The 19,503-nt window shown below is 38.8% G+C and overlaps 1 protein-coding gene across 1 annotated transcript; it reads right to left on the bottom strand.

The window, feature by feature from the left end:
- Window positions 1–18,011: 18,011 nt before the first annotated feature.
- On the bottom strand, window positions 18,012–18,959 carry LOC100664401 (olfactory receptor 6M1-like). Its single transcript, XM_003418274.3, has one exon. It carries the CDS (start codon window positions 18,957–18,959, stop codon window positions 18,012–18,014), a length of 948 nt encoding a protein of 315 aa, XP_003418322.1.
- Window positions 18,960–19,503: the final 544 nt, after the last annotated feature.

The following is a 19,503-nucleotide window of genomic DNA, read 5'->3' as shown; positions in this document are numbered from 1 at the left end:
TTCAGCTTTCCTGTCCCCTCCTGCCTTCTCGTACTTGCCTCTGAGCTGGTATGTCCATTTAGTCTCATATATATGGTTGAGCTACGTGTATTATTGTTTGTTTTACAGGCCTGTCTAATCTTTGGCTGGAGGGTGAACCTTATGGGTAACTTCAGTACTGAGTTAAAAGGGTGTCTGGGGACCATATTCTCAGTTTAAAGTTAATTTTTAATGACCAAACTTCATATCTTGGAAGAGGTTTTATACCCAGAGATGGAGCCATTGTATCACAGCATAATGAGAGCTTATTTGTGTTTATTTCTAGTGGCTTTTGGAGTATGGGTGTTGACGGAGATTATGGTATGGGCCCCAGGCTACCCCTTGGCACCACTAATGTATTGTCTCACAATCACTGGGTACATAAATCCTGAGATGTTTTCCTCAGTATACAGCTAATCAAACTCCTACCCCAGACCCACACAATGAGGAAACCATGCTTTGCTGGGCATAAACAGGGAGAGCAATTGCTGCCATGACTTGTTTGTACAAACAAGTAGCACATTTTCTTGGCATTGGGTGTCTAACTTCAAAATATGTCCAGAATACAACCACTTTTCTCTACCTCTATTGCTTCTACCTGAGGTCCCATGTGAGCCATTGTCACCTCCCACCTGAATATTAAGAAATTTCCTAATTGACTTCCTTGGTTCTGCCCTGGTAACTCTATAGTCTGTTCTCAACACAGTGGCCTGAGTGATTCACTAAACTTTTTTTTTTTTCATTTTTTTTGGCGTACTTTAGATGAAGATTTACTGAGCAAAGTAGTTTCTCATTAAACAATTAATATGCATATTGTTTTGTGACATTGGTTGCTAACCCCACGACATGTCAACACTCCCCTTCTCAATCTTGGGTAACCCATTACCAATTTTTCTGCCCTTCTGGCCTTCTCATCCTTGCCCCTGAGCTGGTGTGCCCATTTAGTCTCATTTTGTTTTATGGGCCTGTCTAATCTTTGGCTGAAGGGTAAACCTCAGGAGTGACTTTATTACTGAGATATAAGAGTGTCCAGGAGCCATACTCTCAGGGTCTGTTCGGTGTCTGTCAGACCCGTAAGTCTGGTCCAGTGTTTTGCATCTTGTTGATGGTTACTTTGTGGACTAAGATGTGATCTATTCTGGAGAATGTCCCATGAGCACTGGAAAAGAATGTGTACTTTGCTGCTATTGGTAGAGTGTTCTATATATGTCTATGAGGTCAAGATGGTTGAATGTGGTCTTTAGATCTTCTGTATCCTTGTTGAGTTTCTTTCTATATGTTCTGTCCTTTACCGAGAGTGGTGTGTTGATGTCTCCTATTAATGTGGAATTGCCAATTATTCTTCTCAGTGCTGTTGGAGCTTATTTTATGTATTTTGGTGTCCTGTCATTGTGCGCATAGATATTTAGATGGTTATGTCATCATAGTGGATTGTCCCTTTAATCATTATATAGTATACTTCCTTGTCTTTTATGGTGGTTATTGCCTTAAAGTCTATTTAACTGAGATTAGCACTGCTACTCCTGCTCTCCTTGGTTGCTGTTGGCTTGATTTATTTTTTTCTGTCCTTTGTCTTTTAATATATTTATGTCTTTGTGTCTAAAGTGTGCCTCTTGTAGACAGCATATTGATAGGTCCTTTTTTTTTTTTTTTTAAATCCGTTCTGTCACTCCCTGTCTCTTTACAGGTGCATTTAAGCAATTTACATTCAGTGCGATTACTGATTTATCAATAGGTGTGAGTTTATTGCTGACATCTTGTAGTGCTTTAGTGGTGCTGTTGTTTTCTTTGTTCCTTTTATTCTGTGCTGAGTTCCTTTCATTTGTGCAATTTCTTTTAGTTTCTTTTGTTATTGTCGATTTTGTGTTTAATGAAACTTTATGTTTTTCTTCTTTATTTTGATGAGTAAGTTTGTTAACTTTCTTTGTGGTGACCTTGAAATTTACCTGTATCTTCTTAAGTTTGATCCAGCCTTTTATTACGTGATATCACCTTAACTTGCTCTCTACTTGAAAGTTCTATATTTACACCATGTGCTCCCCCTTTTTATTTTCCTGACATTGTCTTCATTTACAGATTGACGTTTCTAGTTTCCTGTTTTGAATCTTTTAGTTTTGTTTTATCCTTGGTAGTTCATTACCTAAGTCAATATGTGGCTGATACTGACCTGTTTCATAGATTCAGGTTGTTGTCTGGTGCTGTTGGTTCTCTAGCCAAAGGACTCCCTTTAATAATTCTTGTAAGTTTTTTTTTTTTTTTTATAAATTCCCTTAATTTCTGTTTATCTGAAAATGTCCCTATTTTGCCATCATGTTTGAGAGAGAATTTTGCAGGATACATTATCCTTGTTTGGCCATTTTTTTGTTTCAAGGTTTTATATATATGTCATCTCATTGCCTTCTTGCCCTCCTGGTTTCTGCTGAGCAATCAGAGCTTAGTCTTATTGTTTCCCCCTTGTGTGTGACTTTGTTTTTCTCGAGCTGCTCTCAGGATTCTTTCTTTGTTTTTATTTTTGGCGAACGTGATTATGATGTCTTGGTGACTTTATTTTGGCATGTATTCTATACGGGTTCATTGTGCTTCTTGGATGGTCAGCTTTTCATCTTCCATGATATTAGCAAATGTTTCTATCAGCAAATCTTCAGTGATCCTCTGTGTCTTTTCCATTTTCTGCCCCTATTCTGGAGCTCTGATTATGTGCAATTTTTTTCTTTTCATTTTATTCTGCATAGTTCTTAGGTTTTATTCATTGTTTTGTCAGATTTTTCTTCAAGTAAAGTGGCATCCTTGGATTTGTCTTTGATTTCACTGATTCTTCCATTGTTTCAAATTTGCTCCTAAATCCTTTATTACATTGTTCATTTCTGAAATATTGTTGTTTGTGTTTTGGATTTCTGATTGCTGTTTTTGTGTGATTTCTAATTTTTATTTATTTTGACATTTTGTTTTTGTATTATTTTCCTGAATTCTTCTATTGCTTTGTCTGTATTTTCCTTGGTTTGGGCCATGTTTTGCCTGGTTATGTCTGTGTTTTCCAAGATTTTGTCAGCATTTTCCTTGATCTCTTTCCTAATCTCTTGGGGAGCCTTGAATATTAGACTTTTGAATTCCGTAACAGGTAGTTTCAGTAACTTTTCTCCTGCCAGAAGGTCAACTGTTTACTTACTGGATCCATTTTGTCCTTTTTTTTTTTTTTTTTAAATATGTTTTGGTGTTGTCTGCTGTCTTGAGACATTCTGGTATTATCGTCTTTATTTATTGATTGTAAGTTTGTTTTGTCCTACTTTTCTTGTTTTGTTTGGTTATGTCTGAGTGAGTGGGGAGGCCTGCATTATTGCTTGCTTGCATGTGGGCACAATAGTTCTCACCACCTTGTCCATGTGTGCAGGATCAGTTGCTCAGCTATGGTTCAGCAGGGTAGATCCAGGAGGTGGGAAAGGGCAGAAGATGGTCACTTATCTGTGGTGCAGATCTGTGGCATTTGGTAGGAGGGGGCCTGATTGAGGGAAATGCCTGGTTTCCAGGCTGGGACACTTTGGGTCTTCAGCAGGGGGCAGGAAGCACCCAGAGTGAAGGCAAGAGGCCTGGGGCTCAGGCTGTTGTCCCCTTAGGTCCCTCGGCAGTGGCAGGAGTGTTCCAGATTCAGTGGGATGAGGCCTGGGATCTGGATCAGTTCTCCTAAGGTCCATGGGCAGCAGCAGGAGGTGTTCAGAGCTGTTGGGAAGGGGTTTGGGTTCCAGGCTGGGTCTCTTCAGGGCCATGGCCAGTGGGATTGAGGAGAGAGGTAGGGGGATGAATGAAGGGGTAGATGGGGCTAGATGGAGGACATCAAAAGGTTGGGTTGGTGCTGTGGTTTCCAGCATCAAGGTTGCTGTGATGGGGGCACTTACAGCCACTGTTCATGAGAGGGGTATGGGTTATAGGAACATGCTCCTGTTTTTACTGGGTGAGAGAGTCTGGTCTTCACCTTGAGCTGTTACCAGCCTACGTGGCATTACTTAGTCGTGGGCGTGTCAACGCCATACCCCTGTCTCCTATTGGGAATTCTGTGGAGGTGTCTTTCTCTGTGTGGGGTTGTTATTATTCCAAGATGGCCATGCTGTTTGGCCCAGAACTTCCTCTGCATATCTCTATTCCTTCCCAGTTTTCTATCAGTTTCTTCTTCTTTTTAGTGACTTCCAATCTAATACTTTATCCCTTCATTTAAGGTTCAGGGTGCCAGGATTGACGTCTATATCTGTTTTAATTGGTTTTTCAGGTCTTTGTTGCAGCAGGATGGCTTAGTCTGTCTGACTTGTCCACCATCTGTCTCTCACCGCCCATTTTATTTTTGATGACTTCTAATTGGCCTAGATTCATAGTTCATACATTCTATGTTTCAATTATTAATGGATGTTTGCAGCTGTTTCTTCTCGTTTTCAATCATGCCACATCAGCAAATGCAGGTCCCAAAAGTTTTACTCCATCTATATCACTAAGGTCAATTCTACTTTGAGGAGGCAGCTCCTCCTCAGTTGTGTTTTGAGTGGCTTCCAACCTGAGGAACTTATCTTCTGGCACTATATCAGAGAATGTTTTGCTGATGTTCATAAGGTTTTCACTGGCTAATTTGTTTTTTCAGAAGTAGACCACCAGGTCCTTCTTTGTAGTCTGCCTTGGTCTGAAAGCTCCACCGAAACCTGTCCACCATGGGTTACCCTGCTGGCATTTGAAATTACAGTGGCATAGCTTCCAATTTCACAGCAACATGCAAGCCACCACAGTATGACAAACTGGCAGATGAGTTGTGGGATGACATCAAAGATGTCATATATGAAGAAAGCAAAAAATCATTAAAAAGACAGGAAAGAAAGAAAAGATCAAAATGGATATCAGAAGAAAACTTGCACTTGAATGTAGAGCAGTTAAGGTGAATGTGAAAAAGTGATGAAGTAAAGGAGCTGAACAGAAGATTTCAAAGAGTGGCTTGAGAAGACAAAGTATATTTTATAATGAAATGTGCAAAGTATATTTTATAATGAAATAAAAAGTGAAGAAGAGGCTCAACATTTCTCAAGCTGAAAGAAATGAAGAAAAAATTCAAGCCTCAAGTTGCAATATTGAAGGATTCTATGAACAAATTATTGAATGATACCAGAAGCATCAAAAGAAGATGGAAGAAATACACACAGTCACTGCTTCAAAAAGAATTGGTCGATGTTCGACCATTTCAGAAGGTAGCATATGATCAAGAAATAACGGCATTGAAGGAAGAAGTCCAAGCTGCACTGAAGGCATTGGCGAAATCAAGGCTCCAAAATTGATGGAATACCAATTTAGATGTCTCAACAAATGGATGCAGTGCTGGAGATGCTCACTCATCTATGCCAAGAAATTTGGATGACAGCTACCTGGCCAACCAACTGGAAATGATCCATATTTGTGCTTATTCCAAAGAATGATGATCCAACAGAATGCAGAAATTATCAAATAAAATCGTTAATATCACAGACAAATAACATTTTGCTAGAGATCATTCAAAAGCAGTTGCAGCAGTAAATTGACAGGGAACTGCCAGAAGTTCAAGCTGGATTCAGAAGAGGATGTGGGGTGAGGAATATCATTGCTGATGTCAGGTAGATGTTGGCTCAAAGCAGAGGATACCAGAAAGATGTTTACCTGTGTTTTATTGACTACACAAAGGCATTGGACTGTGTGGATCATAATGAATTATGGATAACCTTGTAAAGAATGGGAATTCTGGAACTGGTAATTGTGCTCATGCGTAACCTGTACTTAGACCAAGAGGCAGTTGTTTGAAAAGAACAAGGAATACTGTATGGTTTAAAATCAGGAAAGGTGTGCATCAAAGTTGTATCCTTTCACCATCCTTATTCAGTCTGTATACTGAGCAAATAATCTGAGAAGCGAGATTATATGAAGAAGAACGAGATGTCATTATTGGAGGAAGACTAACAGTCTATGATAATCAGATGACACAATCCTGCTTGCTGAGAGCAAAGAGGACTTGAAGTACTTACTGTTGAAAATCAAAGTCTACAGCCTTCAGTACGGATTACACCTCAGAATAAAGAAAACAAAAATTCTCAAAAGTGGACCAATAAGCAACATCTTGATAAATGGAGAAGATATTGAAGTTTTCTAGGATTTCATTTTTCTTGGATCCAAAATCAACACCCATGGAAGCAGAAGTCAAGAAATCAAACGATGCATTGCATTGGGCTAATCTGTCACAAAAGACCTCTTTAAAGTATTAAAAAACAAAGATATCATCTTGGAGAGTAAGGTTTGCCTGATGCAAGCCATGGTGTTCTCAACCATCTCATATGCATCCAAAAGCTGGACGATGAAAAAGGAAGAGCAAAGAAGAATTGATGCCTTTGAATTATGGTGTTGGAGAGAATATTGAATATACCATGGGCTGCCAGAAGAAGGAATAAATGTGTCTTGGAAGAAGCACAGCCAGAATGTTCCTTGGAAGAAACCAAAAAACAAAACAAAACAACAACAACAAAAAAACTCACTGCCGTCGAGTCGATTCTGACTCATAGCGACCCTATAGGACAGAGTAGAACTTCCCCATAGAGTTTCCAAGGAGTGCCTGGTGGATTTGAACTGCCGACCACTGGGTTAGCAGCCGTAGTGCTTAACCAGTACACCACCAGGGTTTCTTCCTTGGAAGGGAGAATTGTAAAAGTTCGTCTCACATACTTCGAACATGTTTTTGGGAGGGACCAGTTCGTGGAAAAGGACATCATGCTTTGGAAAGTAGAGTGTCAGCAAAAAAGAGGAAGACCCTCAACGAAATGGATTGACACTGAAGCTGCAATGATGGGTTCTAGCATAAGCACAATTGTAAGGATGGTACAGGACTGGGCGGTGTTTCTTTATGTTGCATGTAGGGTCATTATGAGTCAGAAGTGACTGAACAGCGCTTAGCAACCAACATCACTTGCATGCCTCTTAAATGTTGTACTTCATTGTTATCACCTGGATTTTGCCATTACATGGAATTACTCAATCTCTGATGTTCCAACCTCCAGTTTATCAATCTTGGGCCATAATCTCCCCGTTATACAGATCTTTGTTCTTATACATACACTCCATGACCTCATCCAGATCTACAGCCTATGGATGACTCTATTGTCTTCCTATCCTATTCTCCATTTTGTCTCGGTGGCTCAATGGTAGTGCAATGGTCAAATACTCAGGAGCTAATCTGAAGGTTGGCAGTTTGAACCCACCCGTTAGGTCCATGGGAGAAGCATCTGGCTATCTGCTCCCACAAAGATTACAGCCTAGAAAACTCTATTGTTTTCTACTCTGTCCATCACATGAGGTCGCTATGAGTTGAAATTGACTCGATATGTATATACATACATTGGAAACCCTGATGGCACAGTGAGTAAGTGCTGCTGCTGCTTTCCAAGAGATTGGTAGTTTGAATCCACCAGGTGCTCCTTGGAAACTCTGTGGGGCAGTTCTAATCTGTTGGTCAGTAGTTCAAATCCGCCCGGCGCTCCTCGGAAACTGTATGGGGCAGTTCTACTCTGCCCTATAGAGTCACTATGAGTCGGAATTGACTCGATGGCAGTGGGTTTGGTTTTGGTATTAGAATCGACAATGATGATTATTAAAACCCGTTGTTATTGAGTCGATTTCTACTTGTAGCTATGAGTTGAAATTGATGGCACCTAACAACAAATATATATATATATGTATATAATATGTGTGTGTGTGTACAAAACCCGTTACTGTCAAGTCGATTTCTACTCATAGTGACCGTGTATATATATCTACATAGTAGAATATGACACTTATATATACATATATGTTAGAAACTTAATAAACATATATATCTGAAAAAGTTATTTTGTTTTATATTTGTTTTTAAAAGACATTTTTACAGGGTAATGAATTCACTGGGTAAAAATCTGAAAGTTTTTTTGTTTTTCATTTTTTTCCCCAGTATTTTAGAGATGCTGCTTCATTATCTTCTATAGATGAAATATGTGGCTTCTAACAGGAAATGTACTGCTACTTTATATTTGTTTCTCTGTATGTATAGGTCTTTCTCCTTCAGCTTCTTTTAATATATTATCTTTAACACTGGTTTTTAGCTCTATGATCATAATGTGCTTTTGTGTAGTTTTCTTCATGTTTCTTGTGTGTGTGTGGGTTTGTTGAGCTTTTTGGATCTTTGGGTTTGAAGTTTTCATCAAATCTGGAAAAATTTTAATCATTATTTCTTCATATGTTTTTCAGTTCCTTTCCCCCTTTAGCAACTCCAAGTAAGTATATATTTGTTTGAAGTTTTCTCACATTTCACTGATGCTCTTTTCATTTTTTTCAGACTTTTTTCTCTGTGTTTCATTTTGTATTGTTTCTATTACTCTATCTCTTGATAGGGTCACCATGAGTTGGAATTAACTTGATGGCAGTGGGTTGTTTTTTTTCTTGATCTCTTGAGGAACCCTGACGGTGCAGTGGTCAAGAGCTCAGCTGCTAACCTAAAGGTCAGCTAATCTACCAACTGCTCCTAGGAAACCCTATGGGGCAGTTCTACTCTGACTTATAGGGTCTCTATGAGTCAGAATTGACTCAATGACAATTTTTTTAAATGTCTTGAATTCACTACTCTTTTCTTTTGCAGTGAATAAACTGCCATTAATTCCTTCTAGTGTATTTTGTCATCTAAAACATTGTTGTTTTTATTTCTACTTAATGTGGTCAGTCTTTCCTTTAATACTTTGAACAAATGGAATACAGATAAAATAATGACTGTTTCAATGTTTTTGTGTACAAATTCTATCATCTCTGTCATTTCTGGGTCAGTTTCAATTGATCGATTTTTCCTCTCATTGTAGGTTGTATTTTCCCACCTCTTTGCAAGCCTTTTCTGAGCATGTACCTTGTCCTGAATATGTACAATATGTACATGGCTTCTAAATTATCCTATATACACTGGTGCTTTTGAATCCTAATTTCCTGAAGAAACTCCACAGCTTTTCCTTCGAGGGTTTAGGTGGTCTATTTTATGTCTCTATTATACTGTATTGCCTCTGGTGGCTATGAGTTGATGGTTTGCCTTACAGCATTTTTGAGCAATTCCTGCCATTTTTCTGTCCAGAATGGGTTGAGAGAGGGAAAAAGAGAAAAAAGCTTGCGGCAATTCTTCAGACAGGCACCACACAGGTTAGAATACATAAACTCAAGAGTTTGAGAATAAAGTCTGCTCTGCTTCCTCTGGTACCAGGCACCAGAGTCCCACGTTAGGAGGACAGGCTGATGTCCTCAGGTTGGGTCCTGAGCCAGGGAGAGGTTCAGCACGGTCAAGTAAAAAAATCCACAAAGATTCCTACCGTTTCAATGTTGCTTATTTCTTGATTCAGTGTTTGCTTGATTGTTATAAACTTTTGTTTTTTAGAGTTCTGTCCTACATCAGGAGGACATATGTGTATATTTCTGCATGTAAAGAGTATGTGTCATTACTACTAGAAATAACTTGGTATTTTATTTTTTTGTTCGTATATAGTAGTTCTCATAGTTAGCGTATTATTTTCAAGCTCCTCTCTTTTTACATTGATTGTATGGTTACATGATGGTCAGGTATTTTCAAGATCTGTACTGCGAATGGCTGAGGTACCTAAAATAGTTAAGACTTTAAAAATTATATGTTGCCAAGTACTGAAGAAGAGAAAGCATGTTAATGAATGGAAACTCTGTTAACTTTAAACAATGTCCTTGGAATTGGTCAGAAATCCTAGACCATAATGGATTTTTAAAAGCTCACAGTGAAAATACAAGCCTCCAAAATATATACCACACATGCGTTCACATACATGGACAACTACTTTTCAGTAAACTTTGAGAATGAAGTAAATTCATGTATAGTTTTACCACTGGAAATAAATACTTTGGTATATTTTTCCACAGTTTTTGAGAACTCTTCTGTTGTTCATTGGTAGTTATTCTTACTGTATGATTTATTACAACAGAGTCAGGGGGAATATGTGAGAATTAGCTGGAAAGCGGAAGGAACAAGGAACTCATTACATAAAACAGTGATTCTCCAGTAGGGATGCCCCTTCATCTGTAGTTGGAGGGATACAATTTATCCAGCACATGGGATATTGTTTGAAACTCCTACAGACTATTCCGTTTACAATCTCCCATATAGAAAACAAACAAACAAAAAAAAAACTAGTTTAAAACAACTAGTCATAGCAGACTATAGGAAAAGTCAAGGACTTTCCAGCTGTCTCAGAACCTGGGACCAGCAGTTCACATTTCCAAGTGACTCAACTAATCAGAATCAATTTAGAAGCCAATATTATCTGTTCCTCATGACAGTGTTGATGATCATCATCATTATAATCAGCGTCATAATAAAACAATGTATTTGTATGTTTCTTTAGAGTTTGTCGAAGTATTTTTGTATTTTCAGTTTGAAGACTGACCCAATCTGAGGATATTCCTACCTGGGCATTAAAATCATGTTTAAATTATTTATTCAGAATTTCATTTTGTGCCCTAATCATACCAGAGTAGGGCTTTTAAATACCATGGAAATTCATTTAAAAGAAAAGAGTACAAAGGGACAACTATATACATCTTTGCTTAACAATGATTTAAATAAAATCAAACATTAAAAAAAAAAAACCTGTTGCTGTCAATTCGATTCTGACTCATAGTGACCCTATAGGACAGACTAGAACTGCCCCATAGAGTTTCCAAGGAGCACCTGGTGGATTCGAACTTCCAACCTTTTGGTTAGCAGCCCACCAGGGTTTCCAAAATCAAACATAGCTAATGGAAATATATAATTCTCAGTTATTTTGTTGTTTTATCACCAGTCCTTCAGATTATGGAATTTTTAAATTCTCCTAGCTGTAGACGATGAAAGATAGAGATTTTAAGACTTAGTACAGACTGTAAAAAGTCATACTGTTTTGGTTTTTTCTGACCTACAAAAAAAAAAAAAATAAAAAACAAACTCATTGCTCTCAAGTCCAGTCTGACTCATAGCAACCCTACAGAACTGTAAAATAATAAACTTGTGTTGTTTTAAGCAATTCAGTTTGTGGAAAGAATACAGCAACTTTCAAAATCCCATCTTCATTACTGTCTGGTCATGAGTAAAAAAAAAAAAAAAAAAAAAAACTTTTTTTTTTTTTGTACAGGGCAGAAAATTATATGACTGCTTCATTCTTGGTGATGTTTGTCTACTTTTTTTTTTTGTCTTTAAAATCTGTCCACTGCATTTTTATGATAGCCTACGCTCTTTTCTAGTATTCTGAATCTGTTTTTTAAGGTAGCCCTTTATCTACCTGCTCTTTCATGATACATTCCATGACAATTCTTAAGGTCCCCATCCTTGCCATTGTAGATAAAAAGTCAATGACCCCACTAGTCCAGACCCTTTATGATCTCAGAGATGTCTATTGTCTTCTTTCTGCTCCTACATCTTCTATTTAGAGTGCTTGCCCCTGAAGCACTTGCTGAGTGGCTGTGTGGAGAGGGGTGATTTGACTCCTTGCCATCCCTTCCTCTTACAATTAAGTTAATTAACATTGGGCATCTCATTCTAAGTGTACCAATTTAATTCTCATTCCTAGGAATTTGGGTTTTGAACACAGACCATTTAAAAATATATATCCACATACAGGCATACTTCATTTTTATTGTGGTTTGTGGATATTGCATTTTTTACATATTGAAGGTTTGTGGCAATCCTGTTGTCAAGCAAGTCTATCAGCACCGTTTTCCCAACCAGATATGCTCACTTTGTGTCTCTGTGTCACATTTTGGTAATTCTCGCAATATTTCAAACTTTTTCATTATTATTATATCTGTTATGGTTATCTGTGATCAGTGATCTTAGATGTCACTATTATAATTATTTTGGGGTACCACAAACCACATCCACATAAGGCAGTGAACTTAATTGATAAATGTTGTGTGTGTTCTGACTGCCCACATCTCTGTCCCTCTCTTTGGGCCTCCCTATTCCTTGAGACACAGTATTGGAATTAGGCCAATTAATAACCCTACAATGAAAGGAAGAGTTACAAGCCTCTGACTTTAAATCAAAAGCTAGAAATGATTAAGCTTAGAGAGGAAGGCATGTTAAAAGCTGAGAGAAGTTGAAGCTAGGCCTCTTGCTCCAGTTAGCCATGTTGTGAATGCAAAGAAATCTTCTTGAAGGACATTAAAAGTGCTACTGTAGTGAACACATGAATGAAAGAGAGCGAAATAGCCTTTTTGCTGATATGGAGAAAGTTTTAGTGGTCTGGATAGAAGATCAAACAGCCACGGCATTCCCTTAAGCCAAAGTCTAATCCAGAGCAAAGCCCTATGTCATGGATTGAATTGTATGCCCCTGAAAATACGTGTCAACTTGGTTAGGTCATGATTCCCAGTATTGAGTGGTTGTCCTCCATTTTGTGATGATAATTTTATGTTAAGAGGATAAGGGTGGGATTTTCACAGCACCTTTACTCAGGTCACATCCCCTATCTAGTGTAAAGGGAGTTTCCCTGGGGTGTGGCCTGCACCACCTTTTATCTCTCAAGAGATAAAAGGAAAGGGAAGCAAGCAGAGATGGGGACCTCATACCACTAAGAAAGCAGCACTAGGAGCAGAGTGAGTTCTTTGGACTGGGGGTCCCTGTGTCTGAGAAACTCCTTGAGCCTGGGAAGATTGAGGACAACGACTTTCCTCCAGAGCCAACAGAGAGAGAAAGCCTTCCCCTGGAGCTGAAGCCATGAATTTGGACTTGTAACCCACTAGACTGTGAGAAAATAAATTTGTCTTTGTAGAAGAGAATTTAAACGACAAGCTGACTCTTTTGTTAGGGGCTAATGCAGTTGGTGACTTTAAGCTGAAACCAATGCTCATTTACCATTCTGAAAATCCTAGGGCCCTTAAGAATTACATTAAATCTTCTCTGCCTGTGCTCTATAAATGGAACAACAAAGTCTGGATGACAGTACATTTGTTTAACAACTGGTTTACTGAATATTTTAAGCCCATTGTTGAGATCTACTGCTCAGAAAAAAAGATTCCTTTCAAATTATTACTGCTTATTAAGAATACACCTGGCCACCCAAGAGCTCTGATGGAGATATACAGGAGTTTAATGTTGTTTTCATACCTGCTAACACAGCATCCATTCTGTAGCCCATGGGTCAAGGAGTAATTTTGACTTTCAAGTCTTATTTAAGAAATACATTTCCTAAGGCTATAGCTGCCACAGATAGTGATTCCTCTGAAGGATCTGGGCAAAGTAAATTGAAAACCTCTGGGAAAGAGTTCACAATTTGTCATGCATTGAATTGTGTCCCCCAAAATATCTGTCAACCCTGCCTTGATTCCCAGTATTGTGTGGTTGTCCATCATTTTATGTGATTTCCCTATGTGTTGTAAATTCTATCACTATGATGAAATGAGATGGATTAGTGGCAGCTATATCGATGACATATACAAGGTTAGGTTGTGTCTTTAGCCAATCTCTTTTGAGATATACTAGAGAGAAGTGAGCAGAGAGCTATGGGGACCTCATACTACCAAGAAAGTAGCACCAGGAGCAGAGAGTGTTCTTTGGACCTGAGGTTGCTGGGCTGAGATGCTACCAGACCAAGGGAAGACTAATGACAAGGACCTTCCTTCAGGGCCAACAGAGAAAGAAAGCCTTCTCCTGGAGCCAGTGCCCTGAATTAACACTTCTAGCCTACTGGACTGTGAGAGAATAGACTTCTCTTTGTTAAATCCATCCACATGTGATATTTCTGTTATAGTAGCACTAGATGACTAAGATAGCATTTTAGATGCCATTAAGAACATTTGTGATTCATGGGAGAAGGTCAAAATATCAACATTAACAGGAGTTTGGGAGAAGTTGATTCCAACTCTTGTGGTTGACTTTTAGGGTTCAAGACTTCAGTGGAGGAAGTAATTACAGATGTGGTGGAAATAGCAGGAGAGCTGGAATTAGAAGTGGAGGTTGAAGATGTGACTGAATTACGGCAATCTCATGATAAAATTTTAACAGATGAGAAGTTACTTCTTATGGATGAGCAAAGAAAGTGGTTTCTTGAGACAATCTACTCCTGGTGAAGATGCTGAATGTTGAAATGACAACAAAGGATTTAGAATATTACATAAACTTAGTTGATAAAGCAGTTGCAAGGTTTGAGAGGATCGACTCCAATTTTGGAAGAAGTTCTACTGTGGGTAAAACTCTATCGAATAGCAGCACATGTTACAGAGAAATCTTTCGTGAAAGGAAGAATCAATTGATGTGGTAAACTTCACTGTTGTCTTATTATAAGAAATTGTCACAGCAACCCCAACCTTCAGCAACCACCATCCTGATGAGTCAGCTGCCTTCAACATGAAAGCAAGACCCTCCACCAGCAAAAAGATTACAACTCGCTAAAGGCTCAGGTGATGGTTAGCATTTTTTAGCAATCAAGTATTTTTTGATTGAGGTATATACATTGTTTTTTTTTAAGACAATATGCTATTACACACTTAATAGACTACAGTATAGCATAAACATAACTTTTACATGTACTGGGAAACAAAAAAATTGGTGTGACTCCCTTTATTGTGATATTCACTTTATTGCTGTGATCTGAAACTGAACCTGCAATATCTCCAAGGTATGCCTATATATTCACTTCACCCACCTGTGAGTTTGGCATACCCTGGGGGCTTGTGTGTTGCTGTGATGCTGGAAGCTCTGCCACTGGTATTTCAAATACCAGAAGGTTCACCCATGGTGGACAGGTTTCAGCAGAGCTTCCAGGCTAAGACAGACTAGGGAGAAAGACCTGGCAATCTACTGAAAACTAGCCAATGAAAAACTTATGAATCATAACAGAATATTGTCTGATATGGTGCAAGAAGATGAGTCTCCTGAGTTGGAAGCCATTCAAAATACACAGAGGCTACCACAGTAGAATTGAGCACACCAGTGGTTGAAAAGACGGTGCAGAGCCAGGCAATATTTTGTTCTATTGTACACTGGGTTGCCATGACTTGCAGCCAGCTCGAGGGCAACAAATATAATTGATATTTATGTACCTGTATATATTGAATATATATCTGTAATTAAATATATACATATATTTGTGAATAACTGAAGCTGCGATTATCTTCCATGTACATAGAGAAATAGAGAAAAACAGCCTGCAGAGAAAGAAAAATGAATCAAGTATGTATTAATTTCTGTTGCTGCAGTAACCACAAACTTGACAGCTTAAAACATTACAAATTTATTTTCTTACAGTTCTGAAGCCCGGAAGTATGTAATTATTTTTACTGGCCCAAATCAAGGTGTTTGAAGGTCTGTGCTACAGCTTATAGGGGAGAACCCATTTCCTGGCCTTTTCCAGGTTTTAGAGCTGCATTCCTTGGTTCATGGCCCCTCTTCCATCTTTAAATCCAGCAATGTAGCATCTTCAAATCTCTCCTCTGCTTCCATCATCACTTTGCCTTTTTATTTGTGACGTAAAACCTCCTTCCGTCTTCCCCTGATAAGGACCCTGTGACTGCATTAAGGGTCCACTCAGAGAATCCAGGATAATCGCCCCATCTCAAAATTTTTAATTTAATCACACCTGCAAAATCCTCTAACCATATAAGGTAACATGAACAGGCTCCAGAGGCTAGAACCTGGATCTGTTTGGGGGTCATTTTTCAGCTTATCGCTACATAAATGGGTCAGAGATGTATATTGGCCTAAAATGGCTCCCATGTTGTTTACTTCTTTACAGCAGGCTAGGGCCATTAGCCCAAAGCCTGCTGGCACCAAACTTGAATTCTCACACATCCAATTGCTTTAGAGTCCAAGAAAACAGCTTTAGCCAATTAGAGGCTTTCTACTTTACATACCACATGAAACTCACCCAATGCCTGCTAACCATAGAAAAGACAAACCTTGTAGCTTATAAAACACCCCAAAACACTGCTGCCCTTCGGAGCTCTCCGATCCAGAGACTCCGCACCTTGTTGCTGAACTACATCACCTAGATACGTGTAAGACCCCTCTCCCATTTCCCCTTCTCCCCTGGGCGGTCCCTTGCTCTATTCAACTTCTGGGTGGTGGCCTCACACCTTGATCAATCTAAAAATGGTCAACTTACCACACCAACAACCACAAGGTATGTAGAGGAAAACAGTAATACAGAGACCATATGACCTCTAAGAGAGAAGGAGAGTGATTAGAGATTTAGAAGGGATAAGAATGCCTGTCTGGGTTCCTTAAGAATTTCTAGTTCCTGCTTCTAGCCTCTAAGCAGGTCTGGCTACTTTTTCTCTTCTGGAGTTTCATGTTATCTTGGTTGTTATAATAAATACACTGTCATTCAAGCTAGCTTGATTAGTTTTTTTTTTTTTTTTCCAACCAAATGAATCCTAAGATTTGTAATTCACTCTCTGTTTATGAAGGACACATTGGCTAGTTGTCGTAGATGGTCCATCTGACTCACCATCAGTTATGCCCTCTGAATAACTGGTTTTCCCTTCAAACCAGTGACCTCTCATGATCTGTGATGACTGCATCCAACTCTCGGTCTGCTCTGATCTGCCGGGCTGTTCAGTCAGACAGAGAACACTTCTGGTTTCAGAAAGAATGGATAACTTCCTGGTTTACTTCTGTTTCTCCTCTTCATCTTCTTCCCCTTCCACACTTGATGATATCATGAGGGTTAAAGGAGACCAAGCTCACATGCTCTAAATTTCTGCCACTCACCAGCGTTTTGGCCTGGGGCGAGAAGTTTAACCTCTGTAAACCTCAGTTTTCTTAACTGTAAAATGGCTGTAATAATAATATCAGCATCTCAAGGTTGTAAGAAGATTATATATGCATATATATATATATACACACACACACATTTAAGTGCATTATACCATCCCTGGGTTATACTACTCCTCTTCCTTGTTGCTGCTGGTGGTGGTGTTTTTGTTGTTATCTATAGTATTTAGCTGTGAGAGGTGAAACCAAACATTTTGCCACATCTGAAAAGCCCCAGGAAAATGTGTCCATTCTTAACCACATGTGGCTGCATTTCTAGGCTATCTTGGTTAAGCCTATAATAACAAAATAAGAAAAGGAAAGCACGAACTATTTTTCCCACTTTACAGATGAGAAAACTAAAGTCAAGGTAGGCTAAGTGTCCCCTGATTAAAAAAAAAGTATTAATATTAGGTCATAAAATAAACCTCTGCAGAGTCCAAAACATCGAAATATTACAAAGCATCTTCTCAGACCACAAGGCAATAAAACTAGAAATCAGAAATCAATAACAGAAAAACTAGGGAAAAGAAATCAAATACTTGGAAAATGAACAATACCCTCCTGAAAAAAGACTGGGTTATAGAAGACATCAAGGAGGGAATAAGGAAATTCATAGAATGCAACGAGAATGAAAATACTTCCTATCAAAACCTCTGGGACACAGCAAAAGCAGTGCTCAGAGGCCAATTTATATCGATAAATGCACACATACAAAAAGAAGAAAGAGCCAAAATCAGAGAACTGTCCCTACAACTTGAACAAATAGAAAGTGAGCAACAAAAGAACCCATCAGGCACCAGAAGAAAACAAATAATAAAAATTAGAGCTGAACTAAATGAATTAGAGAACAGAAAAACAATTGAAAGAATTAACAAAGCCAAAAGCTGGTTCTTCAAAAAAAAGTATTAGAACCAGGCTTGATATTCAGGATTTCTGACTTCTGTGCTTTTTCATTAATCCATGGAAGTCCATGTGTGAGGCAATCCAAGAACAGAGCTCAGAACATGTTGTTCTATTTATGGCTGAATTGCCTCCTCTGGATCTTGACTTCAAGACCTTTCCTCTGATGTGGCACTAATGCTATTTATAGCTTCCTACACATCTTAGATTTCTGGTTTTCAAACATGCCTTTCTCCACACTGAGTCAAAAAGTTGAAAATAATCATTCTGAGAAAATGTCATGAATGTTTCAAGTTCTCTTGTGCAATGAGAACCTGAGTCTGCTGATTGCTTCTCTCAAGACTTCCTTTACCTTTTGATTTCTCAAACTGTAAATGAAGGGATTCAGAAGAGGGGTCACCATTGTGGTAAGGACAGCAGTCGCCTTGTCAAAATCCAGCAGATGGCTCTGGCTGGGCCTGACATACATGAAGATGTTGCTTCCATAGGCAATGGAGACGACGGTGATGTGAGAAGCACAGGTGGAAAAGGCCTTCTGCTGTCCTTGGGCTGAGGGAATGCACAAGATGGTAGAGATGATATAGGTGTAGGACACAGTGGTGAGGACCAGTGATGTCAGGAGGACGAGGGAAGATAAGAGGAAGTTTATCATCTCAATGAAATGAGTATCAATACAGGCCACCTCTAGCAGAGGGCCAATGTCACAGAAGAAATGATGAATTTCCTTAAAGCAGAAAGGTAACCTGGACAGCACAATAATCGGACACAGCACTGACAGGAAAGCTCCCACCCAGCAGCCCAGAACCAGCAGGAGGCAGACTCTACTGTTCATGATGATGGTGTAGCGCAGGGGGTTACAGATGGCCACATAGCGGTCAAAGGACATGACAGCCAAGAGGATGAACTCCACTGTTCCCAGGAAGAAGTAGAAATATGTCTGAGTGATGCAGCCAGCAAGGGATATGATCTTCCTTTTTTCCAGGAGACAGGCTAACAGCTTCGGGGTAACTGAAGTAGTGTATAAAATGTCCAAAACTGACAAATTACTGAGGAAGAAGTACATTGGGGTTTGGAGGCGATTATCAGCCCATATTAGGGAAATGATGACAGTATTTCCTATTAGAGTAAGCATATAAGTAAACAAGAGAACTGCAAAGAGGGAAATTTGAAGCTTCTGGAGAACAGGGAAGGCAGTCAGGGTAAATTCGGTCACTGTGGTCTGATTTTGCACATTCATTGTATGTAGTGGTTAGTGGGCAGCATGTCTTTGAAAAAAAGTATAAAACATGAAGGGATGAAGTTATAAAATATAAAGAGATGAAAATCAACTTAGGTAAGTTTTTAACTCTCAACATCTGTGATAAGGGCAAAGTAGAAAACACTTTGTATAGGAGTCCAGTGTGTTCTAGTCCTGTCTCTGACCCTAATAAATGTGGGACCTTGGAAAAATTGTATTACTTCTTCAAACCTCAGTATTTTCATATTTAAAGTTTTTGGTTGAATGAAATTATCTCCACGGTCTCCATCATGTTTTTATGATTTTATCTCTTTTAAGAAGTCCCCTGCCCCTGCTCTACTGTTTTCCCAGCTAGCTCTGTGCTTAAGAAGAGAGGCCGATTGAACTGGAGATCCAGTCTTTAGATCTAGAAAATGGAGACAGGGAATATTAAGAAAAGTTGAGTTATTTTTCTCAGTTATTTTAACTTTTAGGATATCTTCCAAATCAAAGTGCAGACTCTATGAATACTGTCCAGAACACTGATAAAATTGATATTTATATG

Source organism: Loxodonta africana, chromosome 15 (genome assembly GCF_030014295.1).
Source record: "Loxodonta africana isolate mLoxAfr1 chromosome 15, mLoxAfr1.hap2, whole genome shotgun sequence".
Classification (NCBI taxonomy): Eukaryota; Metazoa; Chordata; class Mammalia; order Proboscidea; family Elephantidae; genus Loxodonta; species Loxodonta africana.
This window is presented reverse-complemented; position numbering and strand designations above follow the sequence as displayed.

What these genes read in the sequence shown, in the direction of transcription:
- LOC100664401 (XM_003418274.3), bottom strand. Translation starts at nt 18,959, where the DNA reads ATGAATGTGCAAAATCAGACCACAGTGACCGAATTTACCCTGACTGCC.